The sequence below is a fragment of the Canis aureus genome, chromosome 37, assembly GCF_053574225.1.
Source record: "Canis aureus isolate CA01 chromosome 37, VMU_Caureus_v.1.0, whole genome shotgun sequence".
Lineage (NCBI taxonomy): Eukaryota > Metazoa > Chordata > Mammalia > Carnivora > Canidae > Canis > Canis aureus.
In genome coordinates, this window is record NC_135647.1 from 7106434 (window position 1) to 7127246 (window position 20813).

Here is a 20813-nt window from a genome sequence, read left to right on the forward strand (position 1 = left end):
ACCGGTGTCTCTGCCTATCTCTCTCTGTGTCTCTCATGAATAAATAAATAAAATCTTTTTTAAAAAAGAAAAAAGGCAGCTTAACAAGTGCTTTGTTTGGTGACTGGAAGGTGTTCAATAAAGGTGAGTGGGAGGTGTGGCAGGAGACACAGCAAGAAGCCTTCACTACAGACAAATCAGTTTTAGGAAAGAGTACAAATGGAAAATGAAGACCTGGAAATGGATTCATTTTTAAATGACCCTTGCCTGCTAGTCTGTTTTCCTCTAGAAATACACTACAGCCATTTGAAGATGCACACTTACACGATGGTTTGTTAGGAAGAAGTGTGTGACCCGGACAGTGCAAAGTAATGTGCAGGAGGTGGATATGGCAAAATGTCAGAGAATTCTAAGGGTTGAGTAATAAAAGAAACACATAGCAACTACTGGGGGATAGTGGATGAGGACGAGAAATTCACTGATTTTGAAACTCATGGCCAAGCAGGAAAAGGTTGTAATTCTTTGGCAAGGAAATAGTGAGCTCATTTTTTAAAATTGAGATATAATTGACATATAACATTATATTAGTTTCAGGTGTACAACATAATGATTTGATACTTATGTATATTGTGAAATAATCACAAGAAATCTAGTTAACATGCCTCATCAGACATAATTACACATTTTTTCTTATGATAAGAACTTTTAAGATCCACTCTCTCCATAACTTTCTTACCTATAATACAGTATTGCTGTCACCATGCTATACAGTATACCTTCACACCTTGTTTGTTTTATAAGTGAAAGTTTATACCTTTACACCACCTTCACCCATTTCACCTACTCCTTCACCCCTATCCCCACCCCACTCTGGCAACCACTGATCTGTTGTTCTCTGTATCCATGAGCTCATTTTCATTTCTTTTTTAATTTCCACATCTAAGTGAGATCATACAGTATTTGTCTTTCTCTGCTGGGCTTATTTCACTTTAGAATGATGGCCTCAAAGTCCACCCAGATTATTACTAGTGGCAGGATTTTCTTATTTTTTTATGCCTGAATAATATTTCACTGTATCTATAAATACCACATTTTCCTTATCCATTCATTCATCTATAAATACCTTACTTACTATAGAGGAGAATTTTTAATAAACAGCCCAAAATAATTTGTCATCATTTCAAATACAAAAAAACTAATTATGATGATCACTACATTTCAGATACCTAAAACTCTTATTAAAAATAATAAGATACAAGGAGTTCACATGACAATCAGTTGAAGAGCAGAGGATACTGCTCAAATGCTAAGCTAGTGTCCAATCTTATTTTAATTTTGCCGTCCAAAATAAGAGGTATTTTAAACAAATGAAAACTCCATACTCCAGAAAAAAAGTCCACATTCACTATTTTGCACATTTTACTACTATTCCTGTCTCTAAATTAAAAACCATAATAAAATGATGATTAAATTCATTTTTAAGTTTTTACTGAACTTTAAATTTAAAATGTGCAACATGATAAATTCCCAGAGCCCACTTTAAAAAGCAAAAAACCAAAAAAAAAGTACCATACTACATCACTCGGTAACAAAACTGTTAACTTGTAGCCCAAAGAGAATATGAAAACCTGGTAGTTTCAAATACAGCTCAACTTTATAGCTATCTGTATGTCTAATTTAACATTTATATCCTACTTCTATTTTTTACAAAGTATTTTGTGTTACTAGATAATATTATATATTTTGCAGAATGAAAAAAGTAAAATATCAGGCCTCCTTTAGTGCCATCTGGATATAATAATCAAATTTTGAAATGGCAGGACTGTGAAAGGAAAATTCTACCTTTAATCAAAACAGAAGCAGCTGATTGCCCTTTTTCCTATACTGTGGCACCTACTAATAACTGTTAAGAAAAACACTAGCCACATGTGAAACTCTGAATCAGTGTAGGATCTGAAGAGCCACAGCCTGGTTGAATCAGTTTCAAGCTGACTTTACAAAACCTAGTCCAAAGTTGAACCTTTGCAACATTATATGTGGAATGTCCTTTAGGATTTTGATTACGTAGTAGCTGAGCGGCCACATCTGTGATACATTATAAAACCAAAGTAGTTGCCAGTAAAGTTGTTAGTATTTCATCTTTTAAGAACAAACACTTTTGGTTTAGTAAAACCTACACTGTCTTTATAGTCTAAAATTTTAGACTCATTTCCTTGTCTTCGAATCTGAACTGTTTTCTCTCCCTTGCGTTAGTACAGATTGATTTATTAGACTATTAATCTATTAATTAGATATGTAAGAAAAAAACATATTAAATAACTTTAGGTGACTTATTAAAAAACCATAGAATGAGAAAACTGGGAAGAACCTAAGAGATATATAGATCAAACTACATTCCCACTACTACAACTTGAAGGCAAAGATGAACATTTAAAAAGGTTATATGACTTGTTTAAGGTCATACGGTTAAACAGGGTTAGAATAAGGGTTAGATCCAAGGTTTTCAGATTTTCAAAACAGTGAGTGCCTTCTTAAATGCAAGCAAGTTAAAATTTATGATAGGTTTCATAACAAAATATTTTTATTACAGATTTAACCAAATTACACAAAAATGTATTTTACCAGTGTATGTGACTTTTTGAGTCTTCCATCATATAGATATATTTAATATAAATAAAACCTCTAATTCCAAATTAATTCACTAAGAAAAACCAACTCAAAACAAATCCGAAACACTTGACCATTTGGGGGTATTAAATACTGAGTCATCTGTCGAACAGTCTTTATGATGTCTGAATCAAAACTTACTTAAAAGAATAGTGGCAAGTCTCATACATGGCTGGCAATTTTATTAAGATCAAACATACGCTTACTCTGTGACCCAGCAATTCCACTCCTAGGTATATGCCCAAGAGAAATGAGTACATATGTTTACCAAAGGACACATATGATGTTCATGTAAGCTTTATTCATAATAACTGAAGTCCAGAAATCATCCCAATGTTCAACAGAATGACAAAAAAAATGTGAAGGCACACAATAATGGAAGAGAGACAAATTCCCCATACACACACATGGATGCCTCCCACAGATATTCTGTTGGGCAAATAACAAGGTGGCAGCTCTAAAGCAGAGGCCCAGGTGAATACTGGCATACCTGTCTCTGCTTACAGTGACTAGTTATCTTCGAGACACTCCTCCCCCCTCAGCTCTCAGATAACCTCACACTTCTTTCATGAGTCCTGCTTCATTCGCTCCCTTGACAGCTTTCTCCTTCCCTGGAAGGACACTAAAATTCAGTCTGCTCTGTGTCAATCATAAGATTTCTAATGAAAAAATACTTAGGAGTTAGAGCCAAAAGATCTTATTTTCATTCAGGAATTTAAGAAACAATTTCTGTACTTTCGGATCTGATGCATTGTTTTAAGATAAAATGCCAAAATTCCTTTAAGATAACAGTAATAATATCAGCTAAGAGCTAATGAGCACTTTCTATGTGTCAAGTACTATCCCAAGCATTCTACATATATTAATTCATTGTTACTCTATTCTAAGCTAAAACAAAATACTAAATTTATAGAGTATTCCACAAAGCACTGCTGATACATTATTTAATATTCTTTGTACAGGGTAAATGCTATTATGCTCCAACTGATATCTGAAAACATTATAACCTGGAGAAAGGTGACAATCTTTCCAGTGCCCCATTCAAATCAGCAGATTCAAATCAAATCTACAAGAATGGCCCTGACACCTGCCAGACAGCAACACTCAGTTCTGTTTTTACAGATGCCCCGTGAGTTCAAGTCAAGAATGCTTGCTTAAGACAAGAGAAGAGAGGCTCAAAAGATAGCCCACAGTGAGGTCCCCAAATTAACTGACAACACATGTTCCAAGCAGGAAATGCACCTGAAACTGAGGAAATGAACAGCGGTGAAGGTGGGCTAGGCTGGTGATGAGAGCAAGAGGAAGAGAAGTAGTTTAACATTTATTTGGCTTTCTTCTGACAACTTCTTTCCAGAAATAGTAAGGACTTTGAGGAGAGATATATAAAGAAATTTACAAGCTTCCACTGGTAAAACTGGGGGTAAAGGAAGAGGAGCTGGAGCCTTGAGAGACTTAGGAAGGCTCACAAAGAATGTGGAGAGTGCCCCAAGCCCAGGGTGCCTGGGATTGAAGGCTAGAGGGGGTGTGTCTGAAGACTCAGGGAACCAGCAACCAAAATGATCCCCAATTCCTCTCCAGGGCCATAGTTAAGGAATGAATAGAATCCATCTGCTGAGCAATCATCTCTTGAACAACAGAGAGATCTCTGTGATTATGCTGTCTGTAAATTTCACTTTTATATCACATTACTTGCAATATGAAAAGTACCTGAATTTGTGGAGGGGGGCCATGCTATCCAAAAGAATGTTTCTTTCTCAGGTTTTGGATGGAGGATGCTAGTCAAGTAATTGACTCCTCACATTCATTACAGGCCTCACCTGACAAAGGTTTCTATAAATAGGATACAATGTTGAAAGCAAGGGTTGAGATGATTAGTTCATATTAAATTACCAGGTAATGAAATGGCACAACAATTTTTTTAAATGCTACTTTCTTTCTTTTGAGTTTTAGCTCACATCAAGTAAAATGAGTTTGAAAAGATTTTAGAAGGCTCAGAATTAGAAATCAAATGGAAATTTTTAAGTATCTCATTGAGTGAAATCCCTTCAAAATGTTTGCTTTTCAGAAAGACTCAGATAAGAATGAAGTGATCAAGATTCAACTAAACAGCCAGATTAATAACAAAACAGATTTAGATTCAGGTTTTCTATTTGTCTGAACACTTCAGTACAATCATGACCCATTTAAGTTAGAAGAATAAATAAAAACATCATAAAGATATTTTAACAAAAATGTTGGTAATAAAACTGAGGTACTTTAAAATCTTTGTTTACTTCCATGACAGTAAAACAATGTACTACGCATTTCAAAATAACTCATTAATCCTGGAATTAAATATCTCTGAATTACCAGTGTTTTCCAGTGGTGTACTGCAAATCCTAGAGTTATAGCTATTAGTTGCCAATTTGATCTTTAGTAAATTGACATAAACCACAAATATCTTTTTAATTAACAAAATCCTAATCAATTGATGTGCAAAGCTTTCTGAAATACAGATGGTGGAACATAGTGAAGAAAACAAAATATTTTTATGAATCAAGACAAATAGCAATCTCAACATAAAAGATAGTGATTGTAGAAGTGGCATTATCTATTAGAACAGAAATAGCAAAATATTGTTTGATACGGTTTTTAATAAGAGAACCAATTAAAAAAAGAGAGCCATAAGCAATCAACTGTCATAGTCAAGATTCAGTCTATGTATGCCACATTACCTCCTATGTGGTGCCCAGAGCTATGAGTATCTAATGAGGTATACATTTTATCTCTGCTTTCTGTGAGGGTGATGTTTGTTACAGGCCACTGAGAGACTCAATTAATAGTGATCTTTTGCTGTCAATAACCTACTAATGACATGAACTCCTCCTCAAAAGCGTTAGGAGGGCAGATGGCACCATAAGTGATTGATGGAACCTTTGACATGGAACACAAAAACTAAGCAAGAAAATTGACTAACCTAATACACTAATGGTCTGACAGATATATAGGCAGCCCATTTCAAGGCATAAATAATATTTACTGACATCAGAAGAATGGCAGAATAAAGACATCTGAAAATCCTCTCCTCCATAAAAGTAATGAAGATAGTGACAAAATGGTCAAAATCAACTTTTTCAGAATTCTGGAAATTAACCAAGGCTTATAGCAATCTGAGTAGCTTTATGCAAGGAAAACAGAGGAATTCTAGTAAGAACAGTGATGTATGAGGCATTTTAAACCTGCCCTTTCCTCACCTCTCACTCCCCAGTTCTGTGGTAGCCTTGAAAACCATCGGCCTTTAATCATAGTGAAAACCAGCAACTAGGCAGCCACTGGAGGGGATAAAAGAGGGTTAAAGCTCCTTCAAAGCCCTATTCCAAGGAAACTGTCATTATCTGATCTGTCTAGTGGTTCTATGGAAGACTCTACTCACTCAGCTTGCTTATTTAACCTGACCTGGCACTCACACAGTGAAAACAGCCTTCTTCCCAGGGGCATTTGTCAAAAATAATCAGCTGCAATTGTTTAACATCACGGCTGCCTGGGGCTGTGAATAAGTTCAGGCAAATGATAAACAAACCCAAAAGCTTAACAGGGAAAGCTAGGGAATGTGATGTCCAAAGGGGGCTTTGAAAAACCCTGACATATCGTGGGGAATCTAGAAGGCCATATGTATGCATAGGACTGTGTGTATGTCAAGGTTGTACATGTACTCACTAAAGACCTAAGAAGGCCCTCTGCCTTCACCTCTGGCTAAATCTGAAGTTTTGCACAACCAGAAAATAAAGCTAAAGACATAGCTGTAAGCAGCCTGACTGAGCATTTAAGGTATGTTCCAATATGCTCTTCCGTGAAGAGTGAGAGACTTACGGTTCTAGGCACTCAAGAAAATCAACCTATCAGATGACCACTGAGCTAATCAGGTAGAAACTTCAATATCTACACATAACAAAAATACAGACTTTATTGAATTAAATTAACAAAAGTCACTATACAAACAACAACAACATACTGGGAGGTCAGAGGACTATTTGATTTCCAGAGCTTCCACACTATATTTAAATGTTTGTTTAAATATCTAGTTTTCAGGGAGGAAAAAAAAAAAAAACATGCAAAACACACCAGGAAAAGAGTAGCCTATCATAGTGACTGTCCTGGCAAAAGCCTATATAGTACGACTTTAAATCACCATTTTAAGTATGTTCATATGTGTGTGTGTGTGTGTGTGTGTGTATCTATATATACCTATATCTATATATAGATATAGATATATTTTTTTAGGGAGTAAAAGAAAGCATGAGAATAATGTCTCACCAAATAAATAATATTGATACTGAGAGAGAAATAAAAAAAAAAAAAAAAAGAGCCAGACAGAAATTCTGGTAAGAAAAGTACAAGAGTGGAAACACAAAATTCACTAGAGGGGTTCAGTGGGAGACCTGAGCAGACAGAAGAAGAAATCAGCAAACCTGAAGACAGGTAAGTTGAGATTACTTGGTCTCAAGAACAGAGAGAAAAAACAATTAAAAATGAACAATGCCTCAGAAATCTGTGGGTACCATCAAGCATACCAACACACACATCATGTGAATTCCAGAAGGAGGCAAGGAAAAAAGGCAGAAAGAATATCTGAAGAAATAATGGCAAAAAACCTCTACAATTTTGAAGAGAAACGTTACACATTCTAGAAGCTCTAAGTAGGATAAACTCAGAGATCTATCCAAGGTGTTTTCACAATTAACCTGTTGAAAGAGAGAAAATCCTGACAGCAGTAAGAGAGGAGCAACTTGCCATGTTCCATGGATGCCCAATAGGATTAACAGCTGATTTCTAATCAGGATTCACAGAGGCTAGGGGAGCCTGGGTGGCTTAGTGGCAGAGCATCTGCCTTTGTCTCAGATCGTGAAACCAGGGTCCTGGGATCGAGTTCTGCAACAGGCTCCCCGCAGGGAGCCTTCTCCCTCTGCCTATGTCTTTGCCTCTCATGAATAAATAAATAAAATCTTAAAAAAAAAAAATCAGAGGCCAAAAGGCACTGGCATGACATAAAAGTGGCTGAAAGAAAAAGACTGTTAATCAAGAATTCTAGATCCAGAGAAGTTATCCTCCAAAAAAAAGAAGAAAAAAATTAAGACATTCCCAGATAAATAAAAACTGAGAAAATCTAGCAGATCTATGTTAAAAATACTAAATGAAGTTCTTCAGGCTGAAATGAAAGGATACGAGGCAGTAACTACAATCCATATGAAAAAACACAGAGCACAGGGGTGCCTGGGTGGTTCAGTTGGTTAAGTGTCTGCCATCAGCTCAGGTCATGATCCCAGAGTCCTGGGATTGAGCCCTGCATTGGGCTCTCTGCCCAGTGGGGAGTCTGCTTTTCCCTCTCTCTCTCTCTGCCCCACCCCTTGCTTGTGCTCTCTCTCTCTCAAATAAATAAATAAAATATTTTTTAAGAATGTTAAAAAAAAAAGGAAAATAGAGTGCTGATAATGAAAGCTAGACAGATAAATATAAAAGACAGTATAAATGTGGTTTCTGTTTGTAGCACTTATTTTTATCTTACCTAATTTAAAAGACAATGGCATAAAGTACTAATTGCAAATGTGATGATGAGGAGTACCTGAGTGGCTCAGTTCGGTAAGCATCTAACTCCTGATTTTGGCTCAGGTAGTGATCTCAGGTTCATAAGATTGAGCCCCATGTCAGGCTCTGTGCTGAATGTGGAACCTGCTTAAGATGCTCTTTCTCCCTCTCCTTCTGCTTCCTAGCCCCCCACTCACACTCTCTCAAGCTTTCTCTCTCTCTCTCTCTCTAGAGAGAGAATTGCACATTTGCAATTCTCTAGAGAGAATTCTCTCTCTAGAAAGAGAGAGAGAGAAAGAGAGAAAGAGAGAAAAGAAAGAAAGAAAGAAAGAAAGAAAGAAAGAAAGAAAGAAAGAAAGAAAGAAAGAAAGATGTTGACTAGCATATGTTGTGCAAAGATATCTGTATGACAATGACAGCAAAGAAGGCAAGAGGGTACTGAGGTATATACATAAGCAAAGTTTTTGTATACTAGTATAAAGTTGGTATTAATTCAAAGTAGACTGCTAAAAATTAAGATATTAACTGTAGTCTCTAAGGTATCCACTAAGAAAATAACTAAACACACACACAGACATTTACATAGATAAAACAAGAGAATTAAAATGTCACACTGTAGAATGTCTGTTTACTACAAAAAAAAGGCTGTTATGGATTGTACTGTGTCTCAAAAAAGATACACTGGAGTCATCACCTCCAGTACCTGTGAATATGATCCATGGGAAACATGGTCTTCATGGATATAATCAAGTTTAAATGAAGTAAAACTTAATTCAGATGCACCCTAATTCAATGACTGGTGTACCTATAAGAAGAAGAAATTTAGACACAATGAAGAGAACACCATGTGAAGACTGACATAGAAATTGCAGTGACGTGTCTATCAGCCAAGGGATGCCAAAATCTGCCAGCAGCCACTAGAAGCCAGGAGAGAGAAATAGAACAGATTCTCAATTCAGAGCCTCCAGAAAGGAACTAAACCTGCCAAACTCTGACTATTGGACCTCTGGCCTCCAAAACCGGGCGAGAATAAATAGGTGTTATTTTAAGGAGCCTAGAGTGTGGTACTTTATTACATCAACCTTAGGAAAGTGTGACATAGGCAGTAATAGAAGAATAGAGGAACAAAATCAAGAATTTGTTAAGGTAGGAAAAAAACGAAGGCTGGAAACACAGTAATAGTAAATTAATCAGAAGATTAATCCCTGGGGCAGCCTGGGTGGCTCAGCGGTTTAGTGCCACCTTCAACCCAGGGCCTGATCCTGGAGACCTGGGATTGAGTCCCACATCGGGCTCCCTGCATGGAGCCTGCTTCTCCCTCTGCCTGTGTCTCTGTCTCTCTCTCTCTGTGTCTCTCATGAATAAATTTTTTTTTTTTTTAAAAAGAAGATTAATCCCTGAAGTTTCAACTGATCAGAATGTAGGCTGATATTCCATGACACTAGATAGTAAAAATTTACATAAAGCCTGCTTTCTAGATATATTTTAACATGTAGTATGAATGAATTATATTAGAGACAGACTTAGCCATAGTATTTTTCTGTAATCAAATGTTTCTTTATATGTAGCAAACTTTTCAGTGATTTTTAAAAAACACACAAAAATACATGCTATAAAAAAACAATATATTTTCCCCCTAAATTGATGAACAATTAATTCAAAATTTCTTTCAACATCACAGTTTGATTTTCTCTGGCCCACACGCGGCATCTCAGATACTGAAAAGATTTCTTACACATGGGCTATTCATGCCCATTTAATCTATTTGACAGTTTTGCTACATGACATGCAAATAAAGGAGTGATTAACAATAATCATAAAAACCCTTATGCTTCTAATCTAGGGCACAATCATTATTTACTGTTAAATGACATTACAGAATTTGGGACTTAAATTTTGAAAGCTTAACATGCCGATTATTATTGTAGTATGCAAAGGAAGATGTGGGGAAAAAAAAACAATACATTCTGGACCTAGAAGTAACAAACAATTTAGTAGATTAGACACAAATGAAAGCAAACTAAGAAACTGCACTTTACTTTCTGAAAAATATGCAGAATGTCACTCTACTATTCTATGAACCATTAACTTCATTACCAACCTTTCTGTTCTACACCATGAATCATCTGAAAATTCCATTACCCACCTGATATAAAATATGAGGATTTCATTTTACTAAGTGCTGAATTAGCAAGTGCCTAAGGTAGCCTTTCATAGGCTATCAGAGCAAAGAAATCAATAGAGAAATGATCCTAGAATCAAAAGGAAAGTATAAAGGAATGACCGTTGATTGCCTCATGTGTTAGCTGCTCTCTGTGCTTTATGAAGGTAAGTCAAAGGCAGCTTTTCTCAATGGTTTGAGCATAAGTGACTTCCTAAATTAATGAGGAAGATAAAGCACGTAGATGGTGTATTGTGGAGTTTGAACTATACTAATTTTGACAGGTGACATGGAAGCCTTCTTAGCTACTCCTGTGAAATTAAGGATTCAGAGGAATGGCAATGTGAAATGCCTTTTAAGATGCAAATTAAACCACATACATATCTAATGTCCTCCTTTATAAACAGAAATATACATGGGAATACTAAAAGATGGAACAGGAACATTTGTATGCCACAATTGAAATATGTAAATTTCCAGTCTTCCTAAGTATTCTAGAAAGTATTTCATATGTATAATCTCCATGATATATATAATTCTTGATATAGCTAATATATACTATATTACATGTTATATATATTAGGTATGTATCTAATTATATAATTTCTAATACATATGTTCACATATATATATTTTTTAAAGTATTTTGTTTTGTTAAAAGGGATCTATACAGAGAAACATGGTTCCATATATTTGACCATGGTGTCAGTTTCTTTACAGAGCACATGTTGGGGCTTTTTCACTTATCATCTTGACACATGTTTTATCCCTACACACTTTTCCTCTCAGGAAATATCCTCTTTATTCTCAAAAGAATAAATATCCATATGTCATCAGATTTCATGAGCAATATTCAGAATTTTAGGTCAATGACAAGGGGGAAAATGATATTAGAGACCGAGAGAAATACGGACAGCTTTTACTACAAAGTACATTGAAGCATCTTATGGTAACCAAAAATGATTTGATGATTTATATTCCCACACTGGGTCTAGACTCCCACCTATGCTATCTGGTAATTCAGAAATGGGAACTGAGAATAGCAGTGAAGCCCACAGTATAGGTCTCTGTAAATTATTGATGACCATATAAATAGAATTTTTAAACAATGCATTTTCCATTGTGCTTCCCAGGAAGACAGAGGTAACCAGTCTTTTCAACATGAGGAACATTCATCCACAAAATAGCTCATTTTCCCCTGAAAATTTGGGACAATAAGCATAAATAAAATTCCTGACAGAACCTTTTGAGTTTCTTGGCTGTGAGAGGAGCAAAAAAGAGTCATTTGTTGAGATCACGTGTTTCTGAGTTCATTTATTTTCTGGGTTCTTGGGTCTGCATGGAATCACGAGGCTTCGTCACCCAGACGGGATATGACAAACAGACTGCAGTAAGAAGCAATAAGCTATGGAGATTTTTCAAGAAAAGTTTAGGCTTCTTGCACGGGGCTCAGAGGCTGGAACCTGACAGAGAAAACAAATGAGGAGCACAGGAATGAAGGGGCAGAGATGGAAGGGTCTGAGCGGGCTCTATTGAAGCTTTGCTGATGCGCACATACCAATCCCAAGGCACAGAACTGTAACGTGGGGAGGAGCCTGTGATCATGCTTATGTGGAGGAACATTTTCATTTCATCTTTCATCACAAGTAGTCAAGTCATTTCACAGAGCTGAGGCCTCCCCTCCATCCTTCCCTTCCTTTCCCTTCCAAAAGGGCTGCTCCCAGCACTCAGTGTTAGGATCCCAGGAAAGTCTGAGAAACTTGTTTTATGGAGGCTTCAGCCTTTTAGTATTTGATGCCCGTTCCCTTCCCCTAGATTTTCAGGTAGGCACAAACTTTGGCTTCCAATTTCATAGGTGTTGGGGATCTCTTGAAATTCACAAATGCCAGGTTAAGAATGAAGTGCTGATGGTTATAATTGGCCAGAAAAATGGGTGTCCACAGTCAGATCAAATCATACACGGATGTCCCAAAGCTAAATATGGATGGCAGAAATAGAAAATTTCTCCTTTCCACTTCTTGCTCAAAATAAATCATCTAGCATGTCCTTCCATGTATTAAAAGGGGGAAACATTTTGGATACAACAGAGCAAAGTCTATTTGCATATTTTTTTATTATTCTGAAAAGTATAAGCCTTATGGAAAAATCATTTTAAAGGCCCCCATGTGAATTATTGACTTTAGTTTGGAAATTCTATATTGCTTTGATGAAACAGAAGTATAGTAAGCACTGAATTTGCTATTATTTTGAAACTAAGGCAGTTTTTAAGTGTGCCAAGCCAAACATATTATTAATGCTCATAAATTACTATGTGACATATTTATTATCTTTTACCAGGTAAATTAATTTTGATAAGTATATAATTACGTTAGAATATAAGATCATTTAAGTGGAAGTAAATATACAATAATCAAGGGTAGCGGAGAACTGATTTGTTAGTCATTATAAGATTTCTCAACTAAAAGCTGATGCAACATTTTAAGGATCACTATTTATGATCAATCTCAGATCATATAACAAAATACACTAAATGTAAATCTTGTAAAAAACTATACATTTTAACTGAACTGAGATAAAATGTAGTATAATATCATTGTGAATAGTATTTTTAGTGATATTTTACAGAGTAATATAAATTGAAAAACAAGTAGTTTGATCTGTTTATAACTTTGAATATAGGTAAGTCCTTAATACCAAGCATTTGCACTCCAGATTAATCAACTTGCCCTCTCTGGACCAGGCTGTAAGTAATGTACTAAAATTCTGATACAATTTTAAGACCTGCAGGAATCTTAAGAGAGATAACAGTTATTTTAAATTATTCATAACACAGGGAGAACCAGAATAGCTTAGATAAATAAAATCCATAGATACATCCTATATCCCCTACTGGTCAACAGCTTTAATATCTTTTCCTTACCAGCCAACCCATAAAATGAAAAACAAGACAAATTGCCCGACTTTAATTTCTCCTCCTTGACCATCCACTGCTGACTTCTCAGATGGGAGATTATTAAAAAAATAAAGCAAAACAACAACAACAACAAAATATTGAAAGCTAAGGAGCAAGAAGGAGAAGAAAGAAGCTAAGGGCCTAGATCTAATCTATAAATTAAGTAATCATGCAGGGAGCTCATTTAGTCCAGGTAGTTCTAAAGATACTATTATTATATTTCAGCAGGGGAAATAAATAAAATGCATCCCTTGGATGGATTTTCCCTCAACATCTAGTACCCTCTCACAGAAATGTGACTCATAAGTAAGAAACACACATGACAGTCATCCACAAAGTTTTCCAAAACTAGATGCTCAGGACAGATAGGAAGATTCTTCAACATATATAAGACATGCAGTAAAGGAACAGGTAAACTTTGGAGCTATCAAATCATCCTGTAATATTCATTAAGTGCATGTTATCACAGGCACTGAAATACAAAGGTGTGACCAAGACAGTCTCTCCCTAAAGACGGTAACAGTTTTGTTGGATTTACATGTAAATAAGTAAAGACAGAGCACCATGACGAGTGCCCACAGAGATATGTCGCACAGAATCTGACAAAGCATGGAGGGAATCTGGGAAGCATTAGGGAAGGCACTGTGAAAGATGCAGTACAGGATAAAGCTTTGTAGAGTCAGACAAGATAAGAAACCAGTCCAGCTGCTAGCAGGTTCTACAATGTGGCTTCTGAACCAATAAAAGGAGTTAGCTTTTTTTATATGTTTGTTTTATTTTTTATTTCTTTTTACATTTTAAAATTTAAATTCAATTTGCTAACATAGAGTATAGCACCCAGTGCTCATCCCATCAAGTGCATGTAGCTTATTTTAAGAAGGAACAGAGATAATGTATGGAAAGCAATCAGTGTGGTTTCTTGAAAATAATAAGCACTCAATACATTGTACTGATATTATTATTTATACAGTCTTGAGAAAAGGTATCAGCGGTTTCTGGTGCCTGAGGAGTGGGAGCCACTGTATCACTGCCACTGGCTTCAAGATGCCCTGTGGGGTTCACATGTATTATGTTGTCTGAGTTCATACCTTAGCTGTGAGTTGCCTACACCAAGCTGGAGAGCAACAACAAGCAGTGTGGTTCAGGAGTGATCCAGGTCACAAGCCACACTGCCGTCTGTAAGGTCGGAGTTCACTCGAGAGGAACATACCAGGGTTTCTGCCTTAGTAATACCAATAGGAGACCAAGCACAGAGCAAAAATATCTCTTATCTGCCATGATAGGGCAATATATTCTTCAACACATGTAGTAGCAGATAATAGTACATCTGATTAACTCCTTATTACCAACAGTTATTGCGTAGTAAGAATGGAAGGAGAAAAAGTTAGAGTAAAAACTGCAGGAGTATGAAACACGTAACATACCCAGGAGGCACCACAGGGTACTCAGGGACGAGAACATAGGGGTGCACTGGAAGAAGGCCTCTTCAGGCCACTGTACGCCAAGCTAAAGAATGTGAATTCTTCCTGTGGGTAATGGACAGATGCTGAGGTCTTCAAGGTGAGCTGGGCTGTATCTATTGTTTTGACCTTATGTCCATATTTAATAAGTATTACATAAAGTTATACTTATGTTTCTGCAATTCTAGGGTGCTTTTCCAAGATACATATATGTAAGTATGAATATTTGAGATTTCTTTGTCAGCAGTATCATCATTTAAAATGAATCTCAAATTATTTTTTAAGGCAGCAATATGTTAAAATTAGGGTTTGTAGATGTTCCAAACAACATTTGACTACTTGCCTGACTGTTAAAGATTAAGAATTCTCCCCCCCCCCCTTTTTATTCACTACACATTTAATCAAGGTCTACTATATAAAGTGCCACACATAATGTTAGACTCTTTTTTTAAAGTAGGCTCTATGCCCAGTGTGGGGCTTGAACTCATGACCCCGAGATCAGGAATCACATGCTCCATTGACTGAGCCAGCCAGGTGCCCCTAGACTCTTGATAAAACCTTAAAAGTGCATCCTATGTTAATTGAAATATGCATCTTCTGTTCCTATGGAGATTTAATAAAAAGTAGTATCAACGGATCTATTTTTCCACATGGTATTTTTAAATATGACAGATACTCTGAAATTTCCCTTTAAATGGTTTCCCCTTTGTTGGACACCTGGGTGGCTCAGTTGGTTAAGTGTCTAACTCTTGATTTCAGCTCAGGTCATGATCTCAGGGTTGCAAGATGGAGCATCATTGTGTCAGGCTCCGTGCTGGGCATCAGCCTGTTTGAGATTCTTTCTCTCCCTCTGTGCTCCCCACTGCTCTCTTTCTCTCTCTCTCTCTCATTCTCTCTCTCTCTCAAAAAAAAAAAAATTCCCCTTTAAACTGTTCAAATACATATATACATACATGAACAAGGAAGCAAGCAAGCAAGCTGGTAAAAGGATTTTTAAGAAAGATCATGAGCGGTAGGTGAATGTGAAGTAAACAGAACAAAGGGGAAGAGAAAGAGTGCAGTAAAGTGCTCTATAATTAAAGTCTGATGCATGCGGCATCTTCCAGAAACCTAAGAAGGCATGGTCCTATCAATATAATTCTCGAGGAACCCCTCTGTGAGGGTATTAAAGTATCAGAGTAGTTATTTCAAGAGTGGGTGCCTTCTATCCCTACAGTTTTAGAAGACATCACCATCTGTCATTCACTGGTGTTCTTTTTGTTCTGTTTTGATTTTTTTTTCTCCAGTTTTCTTTTTTTCTCGTTGGGGAACTCTCTCTAGCACTCTTTAGATAAATCAGGTAATTTCAGTCGAGTGCCTGAAGCTTAGTGAGAGGAATATGGGGACGTGCAATGTATTGAGGGGTACAGGCTGAGGCTCACTAGGTTTGGGCTCCCTTCCCTAATGTCCTGCTTCCACTGGGGAGCCAGGGGAGCCTCTGCAGCTCAGTTCCCTTTCCTGTGACAAGATGACTGATGTGTTTGGGGAACACTGTAAGCTCTGGGCTCTTCCACTCAGAGGAGGAAAAGAACTGCCAAGGCCAAGGTGTAAAGGTCTTGCCAAAGCGTCAAAGGAAGACTTTGCAAACTCCTACCATCTGATGGCGCGAGTCTTTTACTTTTGCACACAGCTGTCTGCCTGTTTCATTTGCTCTGTCTTCCTTTGGATTGCCTTCTCCCCTGGTGTGGTACAGCAGGCCTGGATTGCTCCCCACTTATCAAGTGCAGGGGACTGAGTGGCTTTCTTTGGGGCAAACTCTCACCCCTGCAGTTCATTTACTCTGTCGTCTTCTTTGGCCTCTTCTGACCAGACTCTTAAGACTTAAAAGTTCACGGTTATTGAGTGGGCTGTATAATTTATTTTTTGAAGAAGGCCCTTCCTTTTTTCATTCTTTATTCCCTCAGTTATGGAACTACCATTGGGTAGGGTCCATCCAGATATGGATAGGATAAGGTCCCTGCCTTGTAAAAGACCACAGTGGAGGAGGGAAGGCCACCATTACAGATTATCTGATGGCAAGAATTGTTGAAGGATAACATCATGACAGTAAGAACTTGTTATCACTCCAACCACAATCTGAGAACCAAACACCTGGTGTTTTTCCAGGTAAACTGTAAAGCTATGTTTAGCAACTTCTGTTGATTTTTAGAAGCTTTCCTGGAGTATCTACTTGGAGGTCAACTACTTTAGATACTGAGCAGTAGGATCTGCGATAAACGTAGCATGCGTTTCTGCAACCTTGCAATTAATTGAAGTGCTGAATTTATTCCAAGAGGTACTTTATTCAGTCATCTCAGAGCCTATGATGATTTTCCCCCTTATGTTCACCCCCTACCTTGAGCTGTGCTGATTCTAGCTATTATGGCTTCCTTGATCCTCAATGAGGTTTTTTCAAACCACGTATCTAGCATATCGCCTGGTGCATACCTTGTGCATTTACTTCAAATGCAGAAAACTACTAGAGCTCTTAGAATATTTTATTTTTACACTTGCTATTTTCAAGTGTTGGGTCAAAGGATTATGTATAAACAGACATACCTGCAACTTATTTTTAAGGCAAATCTTAACTGTCCCACACTGTCCAAAGTACCAAAGTTAACTCATCAATCATAGATCTTTACTAAAAAGATCTGGCAAGGAATCTGTGAAAACTGAAATTGCTCAATCTCTTCACTGTATATTTATAATTACCAATCAGATTGCTACCAAATCTGTTTTCATAATTTCTAAAATACATCGCTGATGGTAGGGAGGCTTTTCTGCCCAACTCCAAGTACAGGCTTCTGATCAAATTAGCAGAAACAATCTTTGCATTGTTGATGATTCATGGGATTTGCGCGCTAAATTTTAGCAACTATACTCGCTTTTAGATTTTGGAATTTTTTTTCCTGCACAAACTGACTACAAAGAACATAACTGATATAAACATAAGCAACTTATTTCTATACTTTGCACATGGTTTTCCAACAGCAGTTATTAGATTTCTTATCCATGACTACAGGTCCAATGTAATTATTTTATTCCTCAAATAGGAGTCATGGATCCCAGCATGCATTTTTTTCATTTAAATGGTTGCTCGCCTGTCTGGATTTCTTGCTTATATTCACTGTGGCATGTGTCATCACATCACACTGGTACGTGTGTCTGTTTTTCTTGTTTCATGGTAAGCCCCTTGAGGGGAGGCAGCTGACCTGGGGAAGGAATACAAATAAGACCAGGCATCTCCCATCACCACAACCCCTTTGTTTTCACAGTGACCACAAGAGAATCAAGGAAAAGAATACCAAGTTCTGTCTCTCCGGGATCTCATTTTGCCCCTAACTATCCCCAGACAAAGGGAGGAGGTGTGAAACATCCTCAAACTTGCAGCCCAATATCCTCACTGACAGGGCTAACAGCAGTTAACATGCTCACGTATGGTTGCAAAATTAATGCAATGTCTTGGCACACGTGAACTAGACTAGACCAGGGTCCTAAGTGGAGGAATCGAGGCAAATTTATGCAATGGGAGTCTAAGGTGCTGCAAAGAAGAAACAAAGAACTGTGACAAGATGGCAAGTGCTGAAAAATCCAAGCAACATTAATTAATGGAGTGCAAGCAAAAACAAGATGTGCAGACTGACAAAGAAGATGATTTGAAATTCTCCACTAATTCTTGGTAACGTGGGACCACCAAAAATAAATAAATAAATAAATAAATAAATAAATAAATAAATAAGTAAGTAAGTAAGTAAGTAAGTAAGTAAGTAAGTTTTAAATATAACCATGTGATGATGCTGAGGCTGCCACATTGTCTGGATTGGTTCACATCTGTGTCAGCAGGGAAATGGGGTGCTTTTTTCCTTACCTCCAGATGCTCTAAAATATAGGGTGGATTTGTCATGCCAAGCCTTAGCATTGCTCCCTCAGGAATCACTTCAACCAGTTTCCACAGCAGTGCAGGGAGATTGGTGCCAATGTCTCTGCCATAAGCCCCTGTGTCTTCACTGGTCAACCATATCTCACAAACACCCTCTGTGAATCAAAGGAGATAATTAACAAATCTGTTGCAGAGCTGTTTCCTTCATCATACAGCTGCTCACTCTTTTTAATGCAGTATTACTCAACACCATTATGCAGGCAGTCTGGGTATTCAATTGCAGAGAAAAAGCAGCTTATCCCATGGTGGCACTGGGTTATTAAGTTCATTTCATGAACACCAGAGAGTTACAACAATGCTGTAAATTATCAGTGCGTCCTATGGAGTGATTAACATTCACAGCCAATCAGTTCAACCATGCTTCCTCCACAGCACTTTGATCAGGACTAAAGCTACAATCCCATCACAATGAATACCGATTTTATGAAGCACCACAAGCCTTGGAACAGTCACTCTGCAGAATAGGGACTATCAGGAGTTAACTCACTAATCAGTCTGTCACCAATCCAAAGAAAAATGTCAAGTGTAGTTAAGGTTAAACTTGCAAATTATTAATTATGAGGCACCCATTTCTCCTGCAGTAACTATTCTAATTTGTTTTCTTTATTCAATTAAGAATAGAGTGCTCTGTACTGCTGCGTTCACAGAAGTCAGTTGCTGTATAAACTAAGTATTTGTGTCAAAGAACCTGTTTACTGACAGCTTGCATCCTATTTTCCATCAATCAGACTTCAGGAGAATGTATGTATGTTTTGTTGTTATTGTTATAAAGAATCCTGACTTCAAATATTATGGCCTGCAATAACATCCTTCCAAAAATCAAAAAGAAATACTTCTGAATAACCTAGTACCATTTAACTGAACTGAATAAAACAGAGTTAGCAAGAGCCACCCAGGTTTTCAGAACCTTTCTGAAAGCATATTCGATTAAAGGATTAGCTTATTTTAAAAGGCCAAATGATTCACACAAAGCTAAGACCAACAATCAAACAGCCCTGTGAAATTTGTTCATGCTAAAAAAGTGATTTGTTGCTTCAGCAGAACGTCAGCACACTCGCAAGGCCCACAAAGATGACAGCCTGACCCAAAAGTATACATTTCTTGAAAGAGTCTTCAAATTTTAAATTGTCTTTAGTTGATGGAAGAGAAGAATTTTAAAAATACATTTAAATATTCCTAGCCAAGAGAGACAACAAATAAAACACATGGCTTTTATGTGAATATAAACTTAAAAACTTATAGAAAAGAGAAGCAGGAAAAGTAAGGATCCTCACTCTGATGCATTCCACAGAGGGGGGAAAAATGTACATGAAGTTGAGATTTCCAATAACTATTATTTCCTCTAGAATAAGAGATATATTTACTTTACCAAATACCAGCCAAACCATGTAACAACATGCTTCACTTTACCCTATTTGTCTATCTTTCTGAGACCTGCACCTCCTCACACACACCGACACAACACAGAAAATACAAGGATAGAAATAAAATTTTAGTTTTCTGAAATTAAAAAATCAATAACTTAGCAGAGAGAACAGGAGGTATTAAAAAAACCTAGCTCTATTTAAAAAGTTGGAGATGTTTTCAGCATTTGCAAATCAGTAGTGCTATGAATGTATGGGTTTTCCTTATTTAAATTAAATATGTAGTTCCAGAAACCAATAAACATTTGCTTAGTTTTAATCATTTAATAAAAACTTTTCTTGTCAAAAGAAACAGTCTGCCATGTTCATAGGTTACCTTTTAGTCTGACAGATGTATAAATATTCTCTGTACATGGAGTAAATATTTTTCTATTTTAAAAAGAAGGGTGGCAATTAGTGGTATCATCTTTATTTTAATATTACATATGCCATCAGACACTGGACTCCTACAACTTTTATTTTATTTTATTTTTTTGGTTTGTTTTTAATCTTATCACAAAATCCATTCCAGGAAAGGAGATGGCTAAGTAACAACATATACAGATTTTAAAACACTCTGAAAGAGGTTATAAAAACAGGACATTATCCATGATTTTCCAGTTACTGGCACTTGAGCAACACAATATGAATATTTTAAAATGAACAGAAT

At 36.8% G+C, this 20813-nt stretch overlaps 1 protein-coding gene across 8 annotated transcripts in view; it reads right to left on the reverse strand.

Annotated features, from left to right (window-relative positions):
- The window catches only part of CDKAL1 (CDKAL1 threonylcarbamoyladenosine tRNA methylthiotransferase), a 662780-nt gene that overhangs the window by 254233 nt on the left and 387734 nt on the right, over window positions 1-20813 (reverse strand). For all 8 annotated transcript variants that reach the window (XM_077886100.1, XM_077886099.1, XM_077886094.1 and 5 more), the window contains one exon: window positions 18669-18835. In XM_077886100.1, the coding sequence (XP_077742226.1) occupies window positions 18669-18835 (167 nt within the window). The remainder of the gene's footprint in view (window positions 1-18668; window positions 18836-20813) is intronic.